The sequence below is a fragment of the Rhinatrema bivittatum genome, chromosome 2 (genome assembly GCF_901001135.1).
Source record: "Rhinatrema bivittatum chromosome 2, aRhiBiv1.1, whole genome shotgun sequence".
Taxonomy (NCBI): Eukaryota; Metazoa; Chordata; class Amphibia; order Gymnophiona; family Rhinatrematidae; genus Rhinatrema; species Rhinatrema bivittatum.
The window spans coordinates 764,352,223-764,375,620 of NC_042616.1; the positions used below are offsets into that span (position 1 = coordinate 764,352,223).

Genomic DNA, 23,398 nt, shown 5'->3' on the forward strand with positions numbered 1-23,398 from the left:
AGCATCTAGAATGACTGAAGCAGCTTACACTATATTCCTCAGAATCTACGCTAAAAAGAACCCAATTAATTCAGCTTGCTCAATTAGCAGTAAACTCATGCAAGTCTACCCAATAAGTGCTAGGGCAGGAAAACTGGCATTTAAACCCATTTGTTACTGAAAATCCTTTGGCAGTGAGGAATGCTGCGAGAAGGCCAGCATTAAATAACTTTCTCAGTGCGGAAGAAAATGTGAATGTTTCCTTGGCATGTGGGAAATATTCTCTCTAAAAGAAATCACAGGAAACTAACAAAAACATCTTTGAACTAATTAACAGGTAAATGGTTAGGAACTTGTCAAGTTGCAAGTGAAGGCTTTTAATCCCCTGGACAAGGCCCTTTCTAAAATCTTTACTGACTTTGTACCATTACATTCAGGACTCTGTACAGAAGCAATTTTCCAAACAAAATGCAATTGTAAGCCTAGATTAAGTATTTCTCCATAGATACCGATTTAAAACCATGAAAGCATGCAGCCTTAGACATGACAGATCCTGGAGTGGTGTATGAAATGAGAACTACAAAGAAAACAAGCAGAAAGCAATGGATGTTACTGTATAAGATCGGAAGCTGATGCCACTACCCTCTCCCCTGCCCCATAGTTACATAATTGGGCCCACTAAGTGCGATCTAATCTTTTCTTTTTCCAAACATTTAATTAAGTGCTCATGAAAGGTGCCAAACTGAAGGTAGGAAAACCAAACAGATAAAGGATCACAGGACTTGGGGCATAGCGAGACCACATCTAGGAGAGAGAGGACTGCACAGTTTCCAGGCCTGGGCTGTCTTGGGCCTATCTGCTATGGAGATTAAGAGAACATGGTTGTCCTCTATATTAGGAGTCTTCTGATCATATTCAGCAGGCTAGTGGGCTCCTGAACTGCAGAGCACTATCCTCTAGTTTATGGAAGAAGGGACACAAATTTTGCTTTTTTTTTTTTTTCTTAAATAGCCTCATAAAACATTTTGGATCTATAGTGCAACTGTTCAGCACAAAAGCCAGAATACCCAGTCTAACAATGAGACAAGGAGACTTACAAGTCCCAAAATACTTTGCGAGAAAAACTTCTCCCCTCCCCACTTTTCAAGAGAGACTAAAGAAAATATCATTCTTCATAACTGGCTTGTTACAGAAACAAATCAGCATTCCACCGCAACCTCAATTCAGAAGCTCCTAGCGAGCACCTTCGGCGGCTCTGGTGCCTAAAAAATGCCTTCGAGATGAACGTTTCACCTTCTCCGTGGATGCCCAGGCGCCCATGGTGGAGCCAGAGCTCACCGAGGTGGGGGAGCTGCACTCGCTCACTGACTGGCATGTTTCGGAGGCTTCGGAGGAGGCAGAGCTGGATGAATTCTGCAGCGTAGCACAGCACAACCACAAAGTGGGGATGGGAGAGAGAAGGGGGCAAGGGAGAGAGACAAAAAAAAATAACACAAGCCACACAAAAAGTATTAAAGATAATAATTGTGCGCCATGCACATAGACCAAGACACACACAAAGGTAAAGGGGGAAGAACGAGAAAAGCAGAGAATTAGGGGGTTAAAAACTCATCATACGCTGCTTAAAGCCACCAAAGAGCGGTCAGTCATTTTAGTGGATGAAAGCACAACATGGAAGTTTTAATGTAAAAAATGCTTTGGTCAAGTTGGCATGAAAATCAAGGTGAAAGCATCTGCACCAAGAGTTACTACAAAGTTCATTAAAAAAAAAAGCTTTCCTAGAGTTGCAGTTCACCCCGATATCTGAAAATATTTGTCTCTGAAAGAACCAAACACCAACTATAATAATGACATGGCTCTTAGTACACATGGATACAGCTCAGCAATACTGCAATAAATCTTGCACAGAGTATTTTACTCAAAAAAAAAATAAAAAAATTGAACAAACAGTAATTTGGTAATAATATATATAAAAAAAAAAGTTACTATGCATCCAGGGCCAGCATAGGTGAACTAGGCGGTCACTTAGGGTGCCAGCCAGAAGGGGATGGCAAAGAGCAGCCATATGGGGCTGCAAGCAGAGCCCATCTCACTCACGGCTGAGAGGAATAGAAACTCTGTGGGCCACAAGCAGCGTCTATCCTGCTCGCAGCGTCTATCCTGCTCGCAGCCGAGAGAAGCAGAATCTGGGTGGGGCACGAACAGTGCCTCTGTGTGTGAGAGGGATTATGTGTGTATGAGAGAGCAATGGTGTTAGTAAGAGGGAGGGAGGGAGTCTGTGTAAGGGTGCGTGTGTGAATGAGACAAGGAACCTAAGTGTGTGTAAGAGAGTGGGCCTTTCTGAGTGAATGAGGTCAGGGCCAGAGCCTGGAGTGAGGTGGGGGTGGTGGGCGCAAGGCAGAAGGCTCGCCTAGGGCACTTAATAAATACCCTTGCACCGGCCCTTCTATGCATCAAAAGTTGCCTCTTGCACATTTTTTTCAACATCATTTTATGGGGGCATAATTATTTTTGTTTTAGTGATACATGAAGCTGAACATGTCAAGAAATATTTTAAATATGCAACTCTGGCAGCAACAGGTACAATAACTTCCCTGTAACTGTTTTCCAAAAATGGCACCCTTATGGAGTCACCCTGATGGGTCATGCAACCTGTTGAGTGCTGAATCCAAGAGGCTTCTCTCAAACTACACAACTTTAAAATTTCAGGCAGTAGTAACAGGGTTGAGATGCTGGATAAAGACATAGGGGGTGGGAGAGATTTCTGGGCGATTGTTTACGAATGGAAACGTATAGGGTCATCTAACCAGAATAGTGGAGGATCACAGAGTGAAGATGACAGAACAGACTAGCATAAGAAATTATGTCTTGCGGGTGGTCAAATCTGTACAGCTGACAACCAGGATGAATCTTTAGCTACAGCAACAACAGGGAAGACAGAGTCTCACATATGGGATTAGCTAGATAAGGGCTGTCCATCATGAAACCAGCACCAATGGAGTGCAAAGAGGAAAATATTGGATTACTTTTAAAGAACAAAAGAACTGCCATGCTGGGTCAGACCAAGGTCCATCGAGCCCAGCATCTTGTCGCTGACAATGGCCAATCCGGGTCACAAGAACCCGGCAGATCCCATAAAGTAGATCTACTTCCTGTTACTCACTCCCAGGGATAATAGCAATAGCTTTCTTTAGTCTGCCTGGTTAATAATGTGTTATGGACTTTTCTTCCAGGAACTTGTCTAAACCCCGCTATGCGAGTCACCTTGATCACGTCCTCCGGGAACAGATTCCACAGTTTGATAGTGCGCAGGGGGGGGGGGAAATACTTTCTATGATTTGTTCTGAATCTGCAAGTTGTTAGTTTCATAGAAGGTCCTATTATCTGAAAGGATAAATAACTATTCCAACTCTCTCATAAACTTCAGCTGTCTCTTCTCCGAGCTGAAGAGCTTTAGTCCACATAGCCCATAGGTGTCAGAATGGAATAGACCGCAGAGGCCATGGTCCCCCTGCCCCCAAAGTTTGGGATGGCAAACCGAGAAGTGTAAAGCTGAAACAACTCCTCCCCACCCTCAACCGCCCCATCCAGTTACCTGAGTGGAAGAACATGCTCAGAGCCCTCCCACTTCCGTGTAGCTTGCTTGTGGGAGAAGTTACGCCTTAAAGACATAAGCTTCCTCCATGAGCAAGCTTAAAAAAAAAAAAAAAAAAAAAAAGAGTGCCCCTTGCCCTGCCGCCACCATAGACCTGCCTTCTCTCGCCACTGCAGCTGCTGGATCTCTTCTCCCTTGCTGGACCTACCTTCTGTGCTGCCGTGGGACCATCTCTGCTGCTGCCACGGCCGGCTCTGCACCTCCCCCAGCAGTGCTCCGGAGGGAAGGGGAGTCACTCCACCAGTAGAGAAAGTGAATGGTTAGGCTGGACAGAGGATGGGGAAGACTGGGAGAGAAGGCGATGGGGGCTGGGGAAGAGGAAGGAGTACAGGCAGGAGGGAGGGAGAGAAAGCAAGAGGGTGGGAGCAAGGAGAAGAAAAACAGGAGGAGGGAGACAAGAGAATGGAGGGGAAGAAATAGTGGGTGGGAGTGGGGATAGGGGAGAGGAGAGGCAGATAGAGGAGAGAGATGGGGGGAGGAGAGGTCAGGGAGTAGGAGGAGAGGCTGGAAGTAGGGGGGCACAAGGAACTTCTTTCTTCTCAGCCACCCTGCCCCCATCACTAGCCCCTCCTCTCCCTCCTTCAGCACCCCACCTCTCTCTCCACCCTCCTTCCAGCGCTAATCTCGCCGCCTATCCCCACCACTCTGTCTTGACCTCTCCTCAGCTCCTTTCACTCTTCCCTTGCCCTTATCTCCTCCTCTCCCTTTGGCTTCTCTTTCACCACCTCTTCCCCAGCTCTTGCTGTCTTCTCCGTGATCCCAACTTTCCCCCTCCCTTTTGCCTCCATCACTTACACACAAGAAGAAGGGCGAAGGCTTGGCAGCCCCAATATACAATACCTCACCCTTCATCATTTTTCTCATGAGGGCGGGTGGTCTCTTTTCACTCTCCTCAGTCATCTCTTTATTCCTCCCCCCCCCCCCCCCCAAAGTCCCTTCCTCTCTCTTACCGCCCACCAGCCCATTTCCCCTTCTCCCTAGCCCTCCCCCTTTAGCACCCCACCTCTTATCCTCATCCCCCTCTCACGCACTATTGCTACCATCTCTTGCTCTCACCCCTGCCCTGTCTTCTGCCCTCTGCTCCCTTCTCACCCCACCCTTGCACTTCCTCTCGGCCCAACCTCCTCATTGTTATAAGAAAATCAATTACACCTTATATGCTTTATCTGAAAAATGTATGTTAAAGAATTACATTCATTGTAAAGAGGGAGGATTTGGGGGCAATTTGCCTGCCCCCCCCCCCCCCTGCAAAGAAAACAAAAACAAAAAGGTGTTCTGCTGCCCCTGGCATAGCCGCTCATCAGAGGAGAGAAGTTCCATTTCCTTTATCATTTTTGTTGCCCTCCTTTGTACCTTTTCTAGTTCCGTTATATCTTTCTTGAGATGGGATGACCAGAACTGCCCACAGTTCTCAAGGTGTGGTCGCACCATGGCTCGATATGATATTTTCGTTTTTAGTCGCCATTTTGTTTTGGGATCATTCCTAACATTCTATTTGCTTTTCTGACCACTGCCACGCATTGAGCTGAGGATTTCAAAGTATTATCCACAAGGACTCCCAAATTCCTTTTCCTGGGTGGTAGCTCTCAATTCAGAACCCAGCACCCCAGAACCCAGTAGCTGGGATTTTTTTCTACATTAAATTTCGTTTGCCATTCCGTTGCCCAGTCTCCTGGTCTCAAGGTCCTTTTGCAGTGCCTCACAATTCGCTGCTGTTTTAAAAAATTGGAATAATTTTGTGTCATCTGACAATTTGATTCTCTCACTCGTCGTTCCCTTTTCCAGATCATTTATGAATATGTTACACTGTACAGGTCCCAGTACCTATTTCTGTGGTACTCCACTAACAATCTTTCCCCATTTTGTAAACTGACCATTTAGTCCTACTCTGTTTCTGGTCTTTTTACCAGTTACCAATCCACAACAGAACACTGCCTCCTATCGCATGACTAATTTCCTGAGGAGTCTCTCCCTGGGGACACTGTCAAATTACTTCGGAAAGTCCAAATACACTATATCAACTGGCTCACATTTATCTACATGTTTATTTACATATTCTAAAAATTCTAAAATACTGGTTAACCAAAACTTCCCCTTGCTAAAACATGTTGACTCTTACCCCTTAAGCCATATCTATCAACAGGGCCAGCGATTTTGTTTTGGCTTCTACCCTTTTGCCTGGCACAGGCTCACAGGTCTATATAGTTTCCCAGATCACTCCCGGGGGATTATCTTTTTATATTGAAATAAACAGACAAAATAACCTTAAAGAAAACCATCTAGGCGTTGTCCAGTATTCTCAATATCAGCCACACTGCATTATCAAGTCAACAACATCCCAAAAGACAGCAATGCCTAGATAATAGAGTTAACAAAACACTACATTATAATCCTGCAAATTTAGTCAATTGAGGCCAACCCAAAGCTAGCTACCAATATTGCCATCATCTTAGAGGCATGAGCTTAGCAATGCTCATCCAGGTAACAAGCTTGCCAAGGTATCATAATAAGACATGCAAAGTGCTAGTCAACTGGAGAGAGTTGGTTAGACCAAAGAAAACCAAGGTTTGTTGGAATCAAAAGCAACAAATACTGGTTGGATGTTAAGGGTTTTAACTTGCTCAGGTCACAAGATCACTTTCAAAAGGCATGAGTTGGCTCAGTGGCTCAGTAGCAGTGCTATATGCTGCCATGCAGGAAATTTGGGATCAATTCTTGAGCTTGCTTTCTGCTCCTTGAGCTGGGGATGAAGCATTCACAGCCACTGGGGGAAGGTGTTTCCCACTGCACAATGGGCAACACTTAGTGGGCCAATGCCAGCTGCATGCATACCAGGATCCGGAAGGAACCACTATCTTTGACCCTCTATGGATATAAGGGTGAGGGGAAAATATTGAAAGAACTGATTAAGGATTATTTCTAATACCACCTTAAGCAGAAACAATCTTGTCACCTTGTGTCTGTAAAATTTAGTGAGGCAGATTAGTCACTAGGATCATTTTGCTGACTACCCTATTTTTGAAGGCCTGTAGAATATTCACAATAGTCCTCCTCTCCAAGAGATGAATATGACATTTGTTTCCTAGAGGAACCAAGGACTGTGTGTGAAGCACCTTTTTAAGTGGCTCTGAAACTTTACCACATCAAGCTCCCCTAAAGTCTTCACTGTCGGGCGGATTTTCAAAGCCCTGCTCGCGTAAATCCGCCCGGATTTACGTGAGCAGGGCCTTGTGCGCCGGCGCGCCTATTTTCCATAGGCCGCCGGCACGCGCAGAACCCTGGGACGTGCGTAGGTCCCGGGGTTTTCGGAAGGGGGCGTGTCGGGCGCATTTCGGGGGCAGGGCGCGGCGTTTCGGGGGCGGGACCGGGGGCGTGGTCCAGGCCTTCGGACCAGCCCCCGGGTCGGAGCGCACGTAGATTTAAGTCTGCTTCTCGCAGGCATAAATCTACAGACAAAGGTAAGGGGGGGGGTTTAGATAGGGCCAGGGGGGTGGGTTAGGTAGAGGAAGGGAGGGGAAGGTGAGGGGAGGGCGAAAGATTTCAGAGCGGCCTCGGAGGGATCGGAGACAGGCTGCGTGGCTCGGCATGCGCCGGCTGCCCAAAATCGGCAGCCTTGCGCGCGCCGATCCAGGATTTTAGAAGATACGCGCGGCTAAAATCCAGCGTACTTTTTAAAAAAATCTACCCCTAAGCCTTTGAGCACACTCACATGCCAAGTACAATCCTGGATCCTTTCCCCCATGTACCCCCCAGATCACTGGCCTACTATCCCCCGATTCTGGGTCTTTTCTATTTTTCATCTACCTCCTCCCATCACAGGTCCTCACTCCTCTTCTCCCCTCCACCCCAAACTGTTTTCTCTTCTGCAACCAAGCCCTCACTTCTCTCACACCTATATATGATAATAAAGCAATGCTCTCATGCTGGTCCAGGAAATGGGGGGGGGGGGGGGGGGGCAGAGAGATGAAATGGTGAAAGAGAGGAGTAAGGCCTCCCATCATCTGCAACCACCTTCACCAGCTGGGAGGGGGGAGGCTTGCCTCCAACTGCAGCCTCCATCTATTCCCCTCTAATGTGTCAGTGTCCCATAGTTTGAGAACCACTGCTTTATGTTATGTCCCCAGCTTTGCACAGATGCATGAATGCACAACAAAGCTTAAGAACTTGAAAGTTCAAGTTGTTGGTCAGACTGGAACTGGACTACCACCAGGTCAAACTAACTAAAATTCATTCATGTTCTGGATTTGAATCTGGAGGTTATGAACAGCTTGAGGACCTACAACTTAGGTGTTCATTGGAATTCTTTCATCTGGAGACGTATCGTGGTAGTTACTTGCATTATTGACACTAGAGTCAATATGGACAGATGTTTGCTGACTCTTGAGTTATTTTCTCTGATGCTTCAAGGAGCTAGTCTTCACCCGAGTTATACAAAGCAGAGCCTTTATAAATCCAAATTAGGGTGGTAAGCTATGATGGATCCTGGAGTAACTGATCAGGAACACCTGCGACTCTGGCACCTAGGTAATAATCCATTCTGATCTTTCAGCCTCTGCTTGAGAAGTATCCTCAGCCAGTTAGTCATTCAAACATGGAAATACATGTACTGCCAGTCTGTAGACACAATGCTATCACTGCTAAGTACTTGATAAATATAAGCACAGTTCAGATGCCAAGTCCAAAAACAGGACACAAGATTGATAGTACAGTGCACAGACAGTAAATGTGAACAGCAATGGAGGAAATATTGCAAGACCCTTGGCCTAAACACCACATGGCCTTTGGACCCATACAGTTGGTATCTTCTCTAGCAGGAGCTCAACAATTCTTGATAACAGTGGGGAAGGAATAGCAGGGACCCCCTTTGCTGCTACTTCTGTTTCCTGTGCGGAAGCACCTCATCATGTCTGAAGCTTCAATCCAAAAGTACATAATGTGGAGGACTCAGTCAAGAGCGCAATACTTCAGCACTTCAGTTCATCCAATGTTTTGTCTCCTTTGAAATGGCTGCCACTCTGAAGTTAGAAGAATCTACAACCTTGGTGACAGTCGCACATCAAATCAGTTGGGAAGAACAATTCATCAGAGCCTGATCACTAATAGATATGTTTCTTCTTAAGACTTCTGTGACAGTACAGATCTGGACTTATTCTTGTCAGTCAGGTAGGCACGGGGCTTTCTCTGTAGGGTCCTGGCAGTTGTAAGACACATCCTGGAGCATCTACTGTCATGGTTGAGACACACATCTGGTCTTTATAGTAGGAAAAGTTCTTGTACCACTGACTGGCTTTAATGCTAACTTCTCCATAAAAATGATTGAAATTTTTGGTTTTTCTTATTGAAAACAAGTACAAAATTTAAAAAAAAAAAAGTTCTATTTTTATGTTTACTCAATGCTTTTTGATGAACTGGGCTGGAAAAGGCCTATGGAAAGGCAAATACAAGGAAAGCTTAGTAAACAAAAAACAAGACAAAAAATGCCAACACCAAATAAATCTCATAAAACCGAAACAAAAATAAAGAGGAAAGAGAATGCTCTGAAGCAGGAACAGTGTGGAAGGCAGAGACCTGGAGGTGGTTCCAACAACTCTAATACCTCCTACTAATCCATGAATTTTCTAGAAAGTTTGAGCTTGGGTGAAGCTTCTCTGAATTAGCATGCAACAGGGGTGATTATCAAGGTGCTCATCTTTGGAGAACAAGTCAAATTAGATCTTAAGACTGTGTTAATACTAACATTTTGCAAGGCATCACCTCCCCTACTGGCTCCCTCCTCCTGAGCCCAATGTAATAAAACACGAGTACAAAAAAATGTGAGCTAAACATTTTCTTTACTCATATGGTAAAAAACTGAGTTAACTCCTGATGCAGTAAGCTAATGGTATGCTAATCCATCAGGTGTTCAGAAAAGTATGCTAACCCAAAAATCCGACCAAAAAGACCTGTTTAGATTTATGCTCATAAACCGGTATGATGTTTGCATACTAATACCGGTATATAAAAGCATAAAATAAAATAAATAAATAAACCATGTTTTCTGCTCAGAAAATGTTAAGCACACAAATTGTGGTTTATGCTAATAAATATCCAGTTCATGACCCTCTGCACCAAGAACTTCCCTTAGGCTAGCACTAGCCCCAGACGTTCTAACCAGCAACTAAAGTTGTAGAGTTAGGAAAACATGAGCAAAGCTTACGCACCTCTCTGCATCAGGAGAGATGCAGGCTTGATTAACATGGGATCTTCATGAAGGAGCTTTATCATCTGCATATAAATCTCTCTCTTACGTACAGGGTGCCCACAAAGTGTGTGTATAACCCAGCGCTAACATGTGCGTGCCCACTACTGTTCCTTACCACATCGAGACCTGTGTTCTTTTTTCCTAAAACCTATTTCTTTGCAAATAGAAGTGGGCATCTCTTTTTATGGCCAAGTCCCCAGTTTTCAAAACTCTCCACCTGGGTCCTTTTCAGATAGGAAAATTGGTTCTTACCTGCTAATTTTCATTCCTGTAGTACCACAGATCAGTCCAGACTCCTGGGTTTTGCCTCCCTACCAGCAGATGGAGACAGAGAAAGTTTTACTGAAACTGCCACCTGCAGCTCCTCAGTATTAAACTGTATCAAAGCCTAAGATAACAAAATTCATCAAAAAACTAATTTCTTTTAAAACAATCTGCATTATAAAAAAACTAGAAAATAGACTGAGCGGATGGCTCTCCCCCCTCCAAAGATCGGGCAGGTTCTGGACTGATCTGTAGTACTACAGGAATGAAAATGAGTAAGTAAAAACCAATTTTCCTTTCCTTGTATGTACCCAGATCAGTCCAGACTCATGGGATGTACTAAAGCTCCTTACTATGGGTGGGACCAGGAGAGTCCCTCTTGCAAAACACTCTTGCCAAAGGATCGAGAATCTGTATCTCCCACATCCAGATGACAGTGTCTTGCAAAAGCATGTAGTGACTTCCAAGTCACCGCCCTACATATCTCCTGCGAAGAAACTAATTGAGCCTCAGCCCGAGAGTGCATCAAATGAGCATGTAACCCCTCTGGAACCGGTCGACCCTTAAATATATAGGTTAACCCAATAGCCTCCTGGTGGTCTTAGATGCCTGCAAACCTCTTTTCAGATCACTTCATGGGACAAAAAAGATGATCCGACCTTTGATAATCATTAGTAACTTTCAAATGGCTTATTAATGCCCTGCGTACATCCAAAAACTTAAGCTCCCGTGTGTGAGGAGCAGAAACGTTCACATCTGAAAAAGCTGGAAGCTCTCTCTTATTCACATGAAACGCTGACACTATCTTTGGTAAAAAAGAAGGTACTGTACGCAAGGACACCCCCCCCCCCCCTTTCCTGAGTCAAAAATCCTAAGAAGCCCTGTAACTCGTAAACTCTCCTAGCCGAACAGATTACCACCAGGAAACAACCGTAAGCATCAAATCCTTATGAGTCGCCTTTCTGAGTGGTTCAAAAGGAGCCTCACACAAACCCTTGAGGACAAGATTAAGACTCTTAGGTGGGCTCTCTCTCCCCACTGGAGGATGCAAATTCTTTGCGTCCCATAGAAAATGATTAACATCCAGATGAGACATCAAGGAAGAACCTTCAATATTACCTCTAAAACAACCTAAAGCAGCCACCTGAACCTTAAGAGAATTTAGAGCCATGACCTTGACCAAACCTTCCTGCAGAAAGGATAAGACATCTACAGCTGCAGCCTCCAGAGGCAGTACACCATGCTCCATACACCAGGCCTCAAAAACCTTCCAGACTTTCACATAGCAAAGACAGGTCAACTTTCTCCTAGCCTGCAAAAGCATAGTAATCACCGCCTTGGGATTACTCCTCAAACATCTCCTTTAAAAAGCCATGCCGCTAGACATAAGTGAGCAGCCTGGTCTGAAAATATGGGCCCTCGATGAAAGAGACTTGTTAGATGTCCAAAGGAAATTAGCCTGTCCACAGCTAAGTTGACTAGATCCGTGAACCATGGCCGACACAGCTACTCCGAAGCCACCAGCACCACTTCGCCCTGTCTGTCTATCCGTCGCAACACTTTGCCTATTAGTGGCCTCAGAGGGAAGACATACAGCAGTACCCCCCATCCCCCCTAAGGCCAAGGTACTATTACAGCATCAATGCCCTCGGCCCCATACTCCTTTTGCAGACTTTGGGCATTCTGGCGCGTTGCCATTAGATCCAGGGTGCGGCTGACCCCACTTCTCACAGATGAGCTGCATCGCTGACTCTGAGAGCTCCCACTCCTCCGGGCCTAAGAGCTCGTGACTCAAAAAAATCTGCTTGAACGTTTTTAATCCACATGATGTGTGATGCCGCAAACCATTCCAGGTGAAGTTCCGCCCAACGCATCAACTCCTGGGCCTCTTGGGCTACCGCTCGACTCTTGGTACCACTCTGCCGATTGTTATATGCCACAGTGGTCGCATTGTCGGAAAGAACTCTCACCGACCAACCCTTCACCAAAGGAAGAAAAATTTTAAGGCCAAGTGCAATGCCTTGGTCTCCAACCGAATGATCGACCAGAAGTCTAGTCCCTTGACCATCAACCTTGAACGGACTGATTCTGACAAACTGCTCCCCAGCTAGAGAAACTGGCATCAGTAGTAAGTACCACCCAATCTGGAACCTCGAGTTCCACACCACGTATCAAATTTGCACATAGCAGCCATCAAGACAGTCTCTCGCTTCTCCCTCGAGTGGCAAGGAAAGATGAAATTCTTCTGAGAGCGGATTCCACCAAGCCAAAAGAGCCCCCTGCAAGGGCCTCATATGCGCAAATGCCCATAGTACTAACCCCAGGGTTGGTACAATAGAGCCCAGAACCTGCAAATCTTCCCAGACTCTGGCCATTGGCAACAAATTGCTGAATCTGCCCCGGAGCTTCTGAACATGGTCCTCTGTGAGAAAAACCTTGCCAGACTGCCCATCGAACCAGGCACCCAGGGACTGTGATGGCACCAACTGACTTTTTGACACATTCATTACCCAGCCAAGAGACTCAGTAACCCTGTCAATTTCTGCACCGACCAATGACAAAGATCCTCCAGCTTTGTCCTGATCAGCCAGTCGTCCAAATAAGGATACATCAAAACACCTTCCCGATGGAGAACTGCTGTCGCCACTACCATAACCTTGGTAAAAGTCTGTGGAGCCATGGCCAACCCAAAAGACAGGGCTTGAAACTGAAAATGTTGACCCAGAATCATGAACCGCAGAAACCGCTGGTGATCTGGTCGAATGGGTATGTGAAGGTACGCCTCCGTCAGATCTAAGGCTGCTAGAAACTCTCCTTTGTGAACTGCCACTATAATTAATCTTAAGAGTCTCCATAAGGAAATGCAGAACCTTGAGCGCTGAATTCATCTTTTTCAAGTCCAGGATTGGGTGAAAAATATCTTCCTTTTTTGGGGGTGATGAAATAAATGGAATATCTCCTTGTACCTCGCTTGTCTCGCGGAACTGGAATCACTGCCCCTAACTGGTGTAATCTATGCAGCATGTCCCGTACTAGTAACTGTTTGACCAGTGAACCGCAAGGGGAAACAAATCTCTGACGGGGCATGCAAATTCTAATGCATAGCCTTCTCTGGCAATGCTGAGGACCTACTGATCCTGAGTAATTTTGGCCCATTCCATGTAAAGCCACATTAAGCGGCCTCCTATACAAGGATCGTTGGAGTGGACCTGTCTTGCCTCATTGCGGGGGCTTGGCTTCCACTGCACCACTACCTGTGGAGTCACAGAAGGGTCTACAGCTTCCTCAAAAGGACTGACCCCCAAAACGTGGACTGCTTCTGTGGCCCTGACACTCCTCTAGCTGGACAAGCTCTTCTACTATCCCAAAACCGGGAACTGACCTGAAAAAAACCTCTTATTTATTTATAGACTTTTATATACCGACATTCATCAATGATATCACATCGGTTTACAGCGTAACAAAGAATAAAACATACGTTTGGAAAGCGTTTGACATAGAACAGTAGTGGGTAAATTAAACATCAACTGGTAAGAGGGGATGGGGAAGATTAATTACAGGGATTAAATGAATTAAACTGTAAAATTATATACATTATATACAATTGAAAGGACTGAGAAATTATATAAGTTACTGGAGCTAAGGAGGATTCCAAAGGGATAACGGGAAAGGCAAAAGATAAATGTTGAATACATTCCAGCGAGCTTGGCATAAACAAAAGGAGAAGAATGGGAGGATTTGGCTGAGAAGGCTGTGGAGATTAGCTGGCGGGGGGGGGGGGGGGGGGGAATTTAAAGGAGATTGGAGTTGTTAGGGGAGGAGGGTGGGCTGGAGAGGGCAGGAGCGTGGCTGAAGCATGGGCTGATTGGTATTAGGTGTATGCTTTTGTGAAGAGCCACGTCTTAAGTTTTTGTTTGAATGTTTTTTGGCAGTCCTCCTGGCGTAACTCTACTGGCATTGAATTCCAAAGGGCAGGCCCAGCTACCAAGAGTGAACGTGCTCTGGTGGAGGCCAGTTTGATGACTTTGGGGGAGAAGGTCTGCATAGTAGCGAGGTGTTGGTGTCTGGTGGGTTTAATAGCCTGGTGGAATCTAAGGGAGTCTGTTGAGCCAGTTCATTTCTGGATTGTACAGGGCCTTGTGAATGAGAGAGAGTGTCTTGTATTAAATGCAGGATGTAATTGGGAGCCAGTGTAGATCCTTTAGTACAGGTGTTATGTGTTCATTTCTGCATGTACTGGTAAGGATCCGGGCAGCTGTGTTTTGAAGTATTTGTAAGGGCTGGATAGAGTTTTTAGGTAAACCTAGGAGGAGGGAGTTACAGTAGTCAAGTTTGGAAAAGATCGTCGTTTGAAGTACTATACAGAAATCAGGGGGGTGTAGTAAGGGTTTCAGTTTTTTTAGGGTTTGAAGTTTAAAGAAACCATCTCTTAGTGTATGGCTGATGAATTTCTTCAGGTTGATGTGGTTGTCAAGAATGACCCCTAGATCTCGGACTTGTTGGGAGAATTGGATAGGATTGGCTTGAGGAAAAGGAAGGGGGAGGGGGTTGGAGTGACTGAGGTGAGATTAGCATGATTTTGGTTTTCGCGGTGTTCAGGGCAAGGTGGATAGTAGTTAGGAGCTTGTTAATTGATAGAAGCGTGGAATTCCAGATGTTCATGGCATTCGGGAGTGTATCAGATACGGGAATAAGTATCTGTACATCGTCGGCATAGATGTAATGAGGAAGCTTGAGACTGGATAGAAGATGACAGAGGGGTAGGATGTAGATGTTGAAAAGGGCAGAGGACAGGGATGAGCCTTGTGGGACTCCTTGATCAAGGGGAATAGCTTTGGACTCATGGTTTCCTATTTTGATTCTGAAATTACGATTGCTGAGGTAGGATTTGAACCAATTGAGGGCGGCTCCAGTTATTCTGATTTCGGTTAGTCGTTGAAGGAGAATACTATGGCTGATGGTATCAAATGCTGCAGAGATGTCTAGAAAGGCAAGAATATATGATTTCCCTTTGTCAAAACCTTTTATAAGATGGTCAGAGAGGGAGAGAAGGAGGGTCTCCGTACTATGGAATTTCCGGAAACCGTACTGTGAAGAGGCGAGAATTTGATTATCCTCGAGATATTCTGTGAGTTGTTTGTTGATCGTTTTTTCAAGAAGTTTAGAGATAAACGGAAGGTTTGAGATGGGGCGGCAGTTGGACAGATCAGTGGGATCGAGCTTCGGCTTCTTCGATATAGGCTTGACAATAGCTTGCTTAAGAGGGTCCGGAACATGACCTGAGCTGATGGATGAGTTGATAATGTTGGCTATAGGTTTTGCAATTAGATTAGGAATGGATAGGAGGAGTTTGGTGGGGATCGTGTCTGAGGGGTGGGAGGAGGGTCTGGCTTTCTTGATGAATGATTCTATTTCTAGGGCAGTGGTGCATTCTAGTGTGGAGAGACCCTTAGATAGGTTTCTGGGGAAGGTTTGGTTAAGTTCTTGGTGAGATTGTGTAGGGGAGGAGGGGGTGGGGAAGTGAGTCAGCAGCTTGTTGATTTTGTTTTGGAAGAATGTAGCGAGCTCTTCGCATTTGGTTTTAGCTACTTCTTCGGGAATGTCAGGGGGTGCTGACTTGGTAAGTGAAGCAACATAGTCATATAGGGCTCTTGGGCTGAATTGGAATTGATGTATTTTGGAGGCGTAGTGATCTCTTTTGGCCTTATTTAACTTTTCACTGTAGTGATGTAAGGAGGATTTGAACTGGGCCAGGTGTGAAGGGGATGGATCATTGCACCAGGCCTTTTCAGTTTTCCTGAGGTGTTGTTTCAGGTTTTTTAATTCTTGTGTATACCATGGATTCTTTTATTGTCCTGTGGGTGGATTTGTCTAGATTGTAGAGGGCATATATCGTTGGAAATTGTGTTAGTAATGTCATGCCCTTAAGGTTTATCCTCAGGCAGTCTGTGTACCTTATTCTCGCCCAAGTACTTCATCAACTGCTCTAAATCCACTCCAAACAAAAGTTTACCTTTAAACAGCAGAGAACTCAACTGTGACTTGGAGGACACATTGGCAGACTAGTTGCGCAATCATAATAGTCTCCTGGACTGCAGACATCATAATTCTCAACGACGTCCTTACCAAGTCATATAAGGCATCTGCCCCATTACCAACTGCCACCTCTACACTTTCCACCCTGCTTGCTTCATCATCAGAACTTGGATTACTCTCCTACAGCTGTTGAACCCAGCACAGACAAGCCCTTTGCATAAAACTAGAACAAATAGCAGCTCTCAAAATTCCTCTTAAGCAACACCTCAAACTTCCGATCGTGCACGTCCTTCAATAATGTGGACCAAGCTACAGGAATAGTTATCGTCTTAGTAACTGCAGAGACTGCAGCAATGACCATAGAAAGGGCAAAAAGGTCTAACGTCTGCTCGGATACAGCTTTGCCATAGCCCTACCCACCTTCAGACCTGCATCAGGAACTCCCCACTCCCTTTCCACCAGCTTCTTTACGGATTTGTGATAAGGGAAGGCTCTAGCTGACCCTCAACCCATCCAAGACTGGATTTGCCCCCTCCAAATCTGAATCCTTCTAAGGTATTTTGACCCCAAGTTCCAGAAGAGCCTGAGGAATTAAGGGTCCCAGTTCCTCTTGCCGGAACAGATGGACCACCTTCGGGTCATCCCCTTCAAAAACCGGGACCTCGTCTGAATCCTCTTGCTGATCATCATCTCTGGGTCCTGGATCCCCTGGCAAATCAAGCCCCGTAGGATCCCTTGTGCACTCTGGGGAACCAACTGTCCCCCTCAGACTCCTCCTTACAAAGTCCCAACTGAGAAGGACGACCTATCGCTTTTTGATGAGAAGGGACCCTTTTGGTAGAGGATTGAGCCGATTTGGACCCCTTATCCTGTCCACTGGACAGTCAAATTCGCTCCCTAGAGGAGGACCTCTCCTGCTGCTTAGCCAAATAGACCTCATACAACAAAAAGTCTGGCAAAAAAAGACTGTGAGGGAACAGATCAGGGTGCACCCTGCACTTCCTGCCCCTCCGAAGCTTCCCGCTCCTCTCCAGAGCAAGCCAGGGACAAACACGGGGGAGCATCCCCTCCACCTCCCATCGGTGAGAAAGGTCAGGAAGGAATCTAAGATGGCCACCATTCCTACACTGAGCGGGAAGGGATCCACTGCCAGCCTCAAGCTCCAACGTGCCACGGGCAACGAGGGGGGAAACTAATCGCTGCCTTTTAGCACTCCTCTGGCAATCAGATGGGCTCCCCCCCCCCCCACCGTCAGAAGCTGGAACATAGCCCCTCTGTTTAGTCACAATCATGCTGACCCATGTCCCATCGCGGTTATAGTCAAAACCTTACTTTAGAGCAGCTCAACATACACTGACCTCAAATTGCAAATCTCACTTCCAGCCACCTGAACCAGGCAGGGGGGAAGTCAGCAGCATAGCCCTTTGATTTTTTTTTTTATTTTTTTTTAAATAAAACTTTATGAAGAGCCTGCTTTATGAAAAGCCTGCTTCTTCTGGCTACAAAAATGCCAGAGGAAACAAAAAAATGCTCAAAGTACCCTGGCTAAAAATAGCCAGAGGAAAAGCAAAACAAAATCTTTTACCCCAAGCCTGCAGCCATCTCAGCGGCCTTGTGAAGGGGAGGGATCTGGACCACCAGATTTATACCCCACAGGTGCAAGGACCGAACATACACAAGGGTCACCAACCTCCAAGTTCATCCACCTCAACCGGACAGGAAAGGACCTACTAGGACCCAAAGACCTCAGGGAGGAAGGCTCCAAAACTCTAAAAATATCAAACACTGCAGAGCTGCCCATCTACCATCTGCTGGAGGCGGAGAAATACTGAGGAGTTGCAGGTGGCACACGAGGTTAGGTGGCAGTGTCAGTACAACTTTCTCCGTTTCTATCTGCTGGTAGGGAGGCAGGAGTCAGGACTGATCTGGATAGGTACAGGGAATTTGTGTTATGTTTCTAGTTACACATTAGATGTCTAGCAGGGCAGCACTAACATCAGCTTTCTGATGACAATCAGTGCTGCAGCAGCCCAATCTACAAAGTGGCTATGCAAGCAATAACTTTCAAAACCTTTACCTTTAGGGATGCAGAATTAAGGGTAAAATAAGTTGTAGGTGATACTTTTTTTTTTAAACTGAACTAACTTGACTAGCTTTGGAACGTTATCCTTTCTTCAGCAGGCCAACGAACAGCGCAATCATCTATAGAACTCAGAACAAAAGAAAGAAAGGAATCAGGATAATTGTGTGTGTTTTAATGACTGGCTGGATTCTTAAAATAATGTTTGGTAGTACTGCTTTTCAGAACCCAGAAATATAAGATTATAGGCAAGTACGTTAAAATGAGTTACATTAAGTTACTCTGAAGCAGCAGGGTGCTGCTAACTTTTCAGCAAATGTGTTTTTAGCTTAAAATATATTGAAACCGCAGCCTAATGACACCATGGTCCAAGAATGGAACTCCGTGAAGGAAACAAACTCCCAGCTGATGTCAATATAGAACAGCATATTCCAAGACAGTGGTGTGTCATGTGCAAGGTAAAAAGCCTGCATCATACACTTACTTCTACAATGTACAGATATACATGAAGACATTCAGCTGGGGTGGTACGGTTTCCAAAACTCATTTGCTCAAATATGAAGTACTACTAAAATCTTGCAGAGGTGTGTGTGGTATGTCATCGGGTTTCAGAAGCCAGAGAAGTAGCTTCATATGCAACCTGACTTGCTAGCATGCACAGGGGTCCTATTTCTTTCCTTTGCAGTAATACAGGCACAAAAGGACTGTACAGGCCTGCAACGTTACACAGTCAGGGGAGGAATACAGTAGAGGAAGTGATGACCCAAGCACCTCTGCTGACCTCTAGCAGGATCTAAGAGACAGAAATAGGGGAGCTCCACATTGGTGCCCTGGTACATTGCATTAAACATGGCTGAAAACACGTGCCGAACATGGCCAGCCAGGAAATCTGTAAACTGCTGTGAACTCACAATCATACTGACTCTGAGAAAGTAGAGGCGAGATTCTGAAATGCATGATTTGTATTTGCTTTATAAATATATCCTAGTCCAGATTTTAATTTTCCCACCTTTAACTTTTGAATAAGAGAGCTACTCGAAGCACTTTTTTTTTTTCATTTTCCTTTCTGGCACTAGAGCCAAAAGCCAGCCAGTGTCACTGCCACTTCCCACTGCAATCGACTTATTTGCCTTTATTAGCGTAGCATGGATCGATGTTGGTTCACTCTTTTGAGCAGCACCACAGAAGTGCTAAGTAGTAGTGAGCCCAGAACGACAATGAAACCACCCCACGTACCTGGTTCGGTGCTTCTGGAGGCATAGGTGATGGCGATTTGGACTGGAAAGCATCTTGAGACATGAACCCCGAGTCATGGGAGGACACGCTGGAGAGCCTCATGGGAGCCTGCTGGGGCAGGTTGGAGCTGCGGTAGCGATAGTGTGAAGTGGGAGAGTGAGAGTGAGAACCGCTGGATCTGGAATCACTGCTGTTCACGCTGTTCAGACTGCTGTGAGAGACAGAGAGCAAACACAATACAATTAACACTCCTCCAATCTCCAAGCAAGAGCCAGAAATCAAGAGATCCCTAAAAATGGCTAAAAGCACAGAAAAGCTGCGGTATTCCTTTGAACGCAGCATGGCTAACAAAATGATTGTGACTAGTTTAGTCAGTGGTTAGAATATAAGCAATAATATTCTCCTTTTTCACATTTTTATTGTGTGTGCGAGGCGACTGTAGTATTAGAAAGTTCTTCCTATCTATTTTATTGTACTATCACAGATTTGAATAAACTTGAGGTTTCTATTCACCACCTACCACCATCCTGATACAGCTGACATTTGCATATAGATTCATTAGATGAAGCACGGAACAAGGGAGACAATATATATAAAAAAAAAAAAAAGTCAACACACAAAGTGGCTCCAATAAAAAGGGCACCCTTTTTTATTCTATATGAAAAAGTCTGTCCGGGAGACAGCCCTGTGGCAGTGCTGCCATGCAGGAGATCTGTATTTGAGTCCTGACCTTACCATCTGCTCCCCAAATTGCCTGTGGATGCAGCATTCACAGCCCGCCTCCCCCCCCAAGGGAAGGGAGTCCCAGTCACTGCACAATGGTGACACCTAGAGGCCAGACTCAGGGGTTGTGTGCACCGGGATCCGGAAGGAGCTGCAGTACATGCATCTTGGCCTAATGGGGAGCCCTTGGATAATTGCAAATGAAGGCACATGACACCGTAGCCTGATGCAGGCTGGTTCCAACTGAGCCGACAGTTCAAAGGGCCAGGAGGAAACACATTGGGCCAGAAACAGGCAGGTTAGTGTTGTGCTTCAGTTAAAAGGAACAACATCAAAAACTCGCTGCCTAACCTGAACGCTAGGCAATTATTTTCAAACAAAAAATTGGGAGCTTGCAGTGGTCATAAAATTAGTACCAATTAATTACTGCTGTTTTTCTAGCATGTAAAATGCATGGTATGAGTATGTGGTTTCTGGTGCGAGAAAAAGCGAGGTTACACGACTTCCCTGATCCGGATCCAATAACTGTAGATTGTCACTAAGCCAGGAGAGTGTGGATCCTAAATAAAGACCCCCCCCCCCCCCCACACACACATCAACAGATTTCAAGATTTTAATGTTCTACTTTTAGAGTACTGAAAGTTTATAAAAGCCATGGAAAATAATGTTCTAAGCCTCCTAGAGTCCCAACATCTCAGACATCCTGGTTTGACAATTTCTGGGACTGCCAGACCATAAGCGCATTCATGGAGAGAAGTCTCCACCATTGCCAGATCCCACAAGGCAAGAGAGACTGGGTCACACCAGCTTCTACTTTCTCTTCTCACTTACCTAAGGCCGTTTCCTTAAACCGGGCTAGCAAGATCTGATCCAGATAAGGAACTAGTTTCCCAGGAAACGTAACCAATTTTAATTTTCTGTATTCATCTTAGAAGACCACACACATTTATTACAATTCACTTTCTTTTTTTTTTATATTAAATTGTAAAACTGTAAATAATTTGTTAATTAAAAAGCTCTGCAACCAACTGGCAAACGTATTGCTCAAAAATAGCAAAACTACTCCCCACAGCCTGGCTGCGTTTCAAGCACGATGCTCTGTCTCAAGGGTCTCATATATAACTTCCAATATTCTTTACATTAATGCAGTCATCTTATGTGGGGCAATCTATGCACTAGAAAAGGCTGAAGTAACCAATCGGATTGTAACACACTCTCCAGGTGGAGAATACTGTGCTGCTATCTGGCACGTCCTATCTGGCTTAAGTGTTTCATTGTAATGTAAAACTGTGCATGAGTAACCCCAGAGTCCACTACCTGAAAATGGTGCACCCGCTCATCATACCTTTACAACGTACCCTCTACTGCAGATTAAAAGCATTTAAACAGAATTTGGTAATAAGACCCCCCTCAGCACCCACCACCTCCACCCCGCTTTCAGCGGGAATCCAACCTGTGCCCATTGCCATTTACTGCCAGAGTACCTACGGGATGCCTCATTCATGATCCTCTGCTGCTGATTCTGGCAAGGACTGGGCACCTTTCTGGGACTGGCTCTTGCTTACTGCAAAGCCATTTTAGTTTTCTGTGTCACATTAATGCAGAGAATGCCCTTAGAGTTCTTGACCCTCAGTCCATATGTTAGCAATCACAGCCCTGCTATAGAGAGTTTCATTGCCAGTATAAACCAATCATTTCTCATTATTGCAATCTTGCTAAAAATCAGCACTGTCCAATGTGTAAGAATGAGAGCAGGCCTGCTGGCACGAAGATCACAAGGAAGAATGGCACACTAAGTTTTTGTTTTGTTTTAGCAATTTAACATGTGGTAAGGAACCTCTCTCTTTCCATTTTCAAGCAAGACTGTGCATGTTTTATAGAAGGAAAGAAACGTCAGACCTTTCCCTTCTGCTTACCTGCAAACGCTGGACTTCCTGGACATGGTAGTGCTGGGAGAGGATGGGGGAGTCTGATAAGACCAACTATAGTCCGAGCCTTTCAAATCCAGAATTACCTGATAAAAAAAAAAAGTGAATCAGAATTTATACACACCGCATTTAAAATACATTTTGACCATCTGAAAAGTCTAATTACAGAAACAAACTAACTACAAGTGGTGCAAGAGATGTGGAGCCTGCCAGGCTGAAGACGCTCCCCTTCACTGGGGCTGAAATGAGGTCTTCCTAGGGAATCCCTGTATGAGGACACGCGTTGCTTACACTACGGCTCGGCCTGCTAAAAGAACAGCTCTTTTTGTAGCCGGAAGCAGAGAATGAGATCCAGGATTGCAGCTCGTGTCTAGAGCAGGCGCTAGTGTGGGATGTTACATCTTTCAAATAAATAAAGCAAGCAAAGTGTGGGGAGAAGACCGACACAGATCTTCAGGGAGTAATAAAAGGTGCTGAGAGGTTTTAATTTGTATTACCTGACTGAGGTGAGGGGCTCTTTTCCTGTGAATTTTTTTTTTTACCTGAATCAGCATTTGGCTTTCATGGTCTATGGTAATTATTTTGTTATAGCGATGTCACCAGATGTAACAAATAAATGAGGAGAACTTTTATATAAGAATCACACACTAATAATTTCTTACGAGCTGAATGAGTTCAGCCCTTTCATAGAAATGTAGGTCAGACCTTTTTTCATCAGAAAAACTCTTTTTTTTTTTTGGACCTAGACGTTTTCTCCTGCTCCTTTGTATTCCCAGATCAATCAGAACCAGGGCTGGCTTCTGCAGCCATGAGCCTTCATTCACAACTATTCATGCATGTTTTTCTCCCCTGTTTTATAAATCACCCACAAAAAAAAAAATCCAGACAGGTCCTGCAGCAGCGGCCATGCACTAGGGAGCCTTCCAGAACACTGTAATCATGGGCCCTGAATCCAGCGATCAGGGGTCACCCCTTAAAGTCATGACCATAGCTCTTTTCCCTCACCCCCAGCTCCAGACCCCGCTGAAAAGCCACGACACAGGGATCAAACCGAGGAGAGTCCAGCATGGCAGTGCACCTGAGAAACTGGCCCTTAGTGGATAAACAATGTATCTGTGAATAGCTTTCAATTCAATCAACCTGATGAAGGAAGCCTAACTCCTGAAAGCTAGTCAGAAATACATTAAAATTAGTCCAATATAATCTACATCTTGATTATTATTTCTATGCATCCATGTGCACTAACTTGGCAACCA

General features: G+C 45.2%; 1 protein-coding gene across 2 annotated transcripts in view; it reads right to left on the reverse strand.

Annotated features, from left to right (window-relative positions):
* MTSS1 (MTSS I-BAR domain containing 1) overlaps window positions 1-23,398 on the reverse strand; it is a 431,605-nt gene that overhangs the window by 15,089 nt on the left and 393,118 nt on the right. The window contains exons 9-11 of one of the 2 annotated variants that reach the window (XM_029592008.1): window positions 22,131-22,228; window positions 19,492-19,702; window positions 1,273-1,392 (exon numbers count right to left, since the gene is read on the reverse strand). In XM_029592008.1, coding sequence (XP_029447868.1) covers window positions 1,273-1,392; window positions 19,492-19,702; window positions 22,131-22,228 — 429 coding nt within the window. The remainder of the gene's footprint in view (window positions 1-1,272; window positions 1,393-19,491; window positions 19,703-22,130; window positions 22,229-23,398) is intronic. The other variant, XM_029592009.1, reaches the window with a different exon arrangement.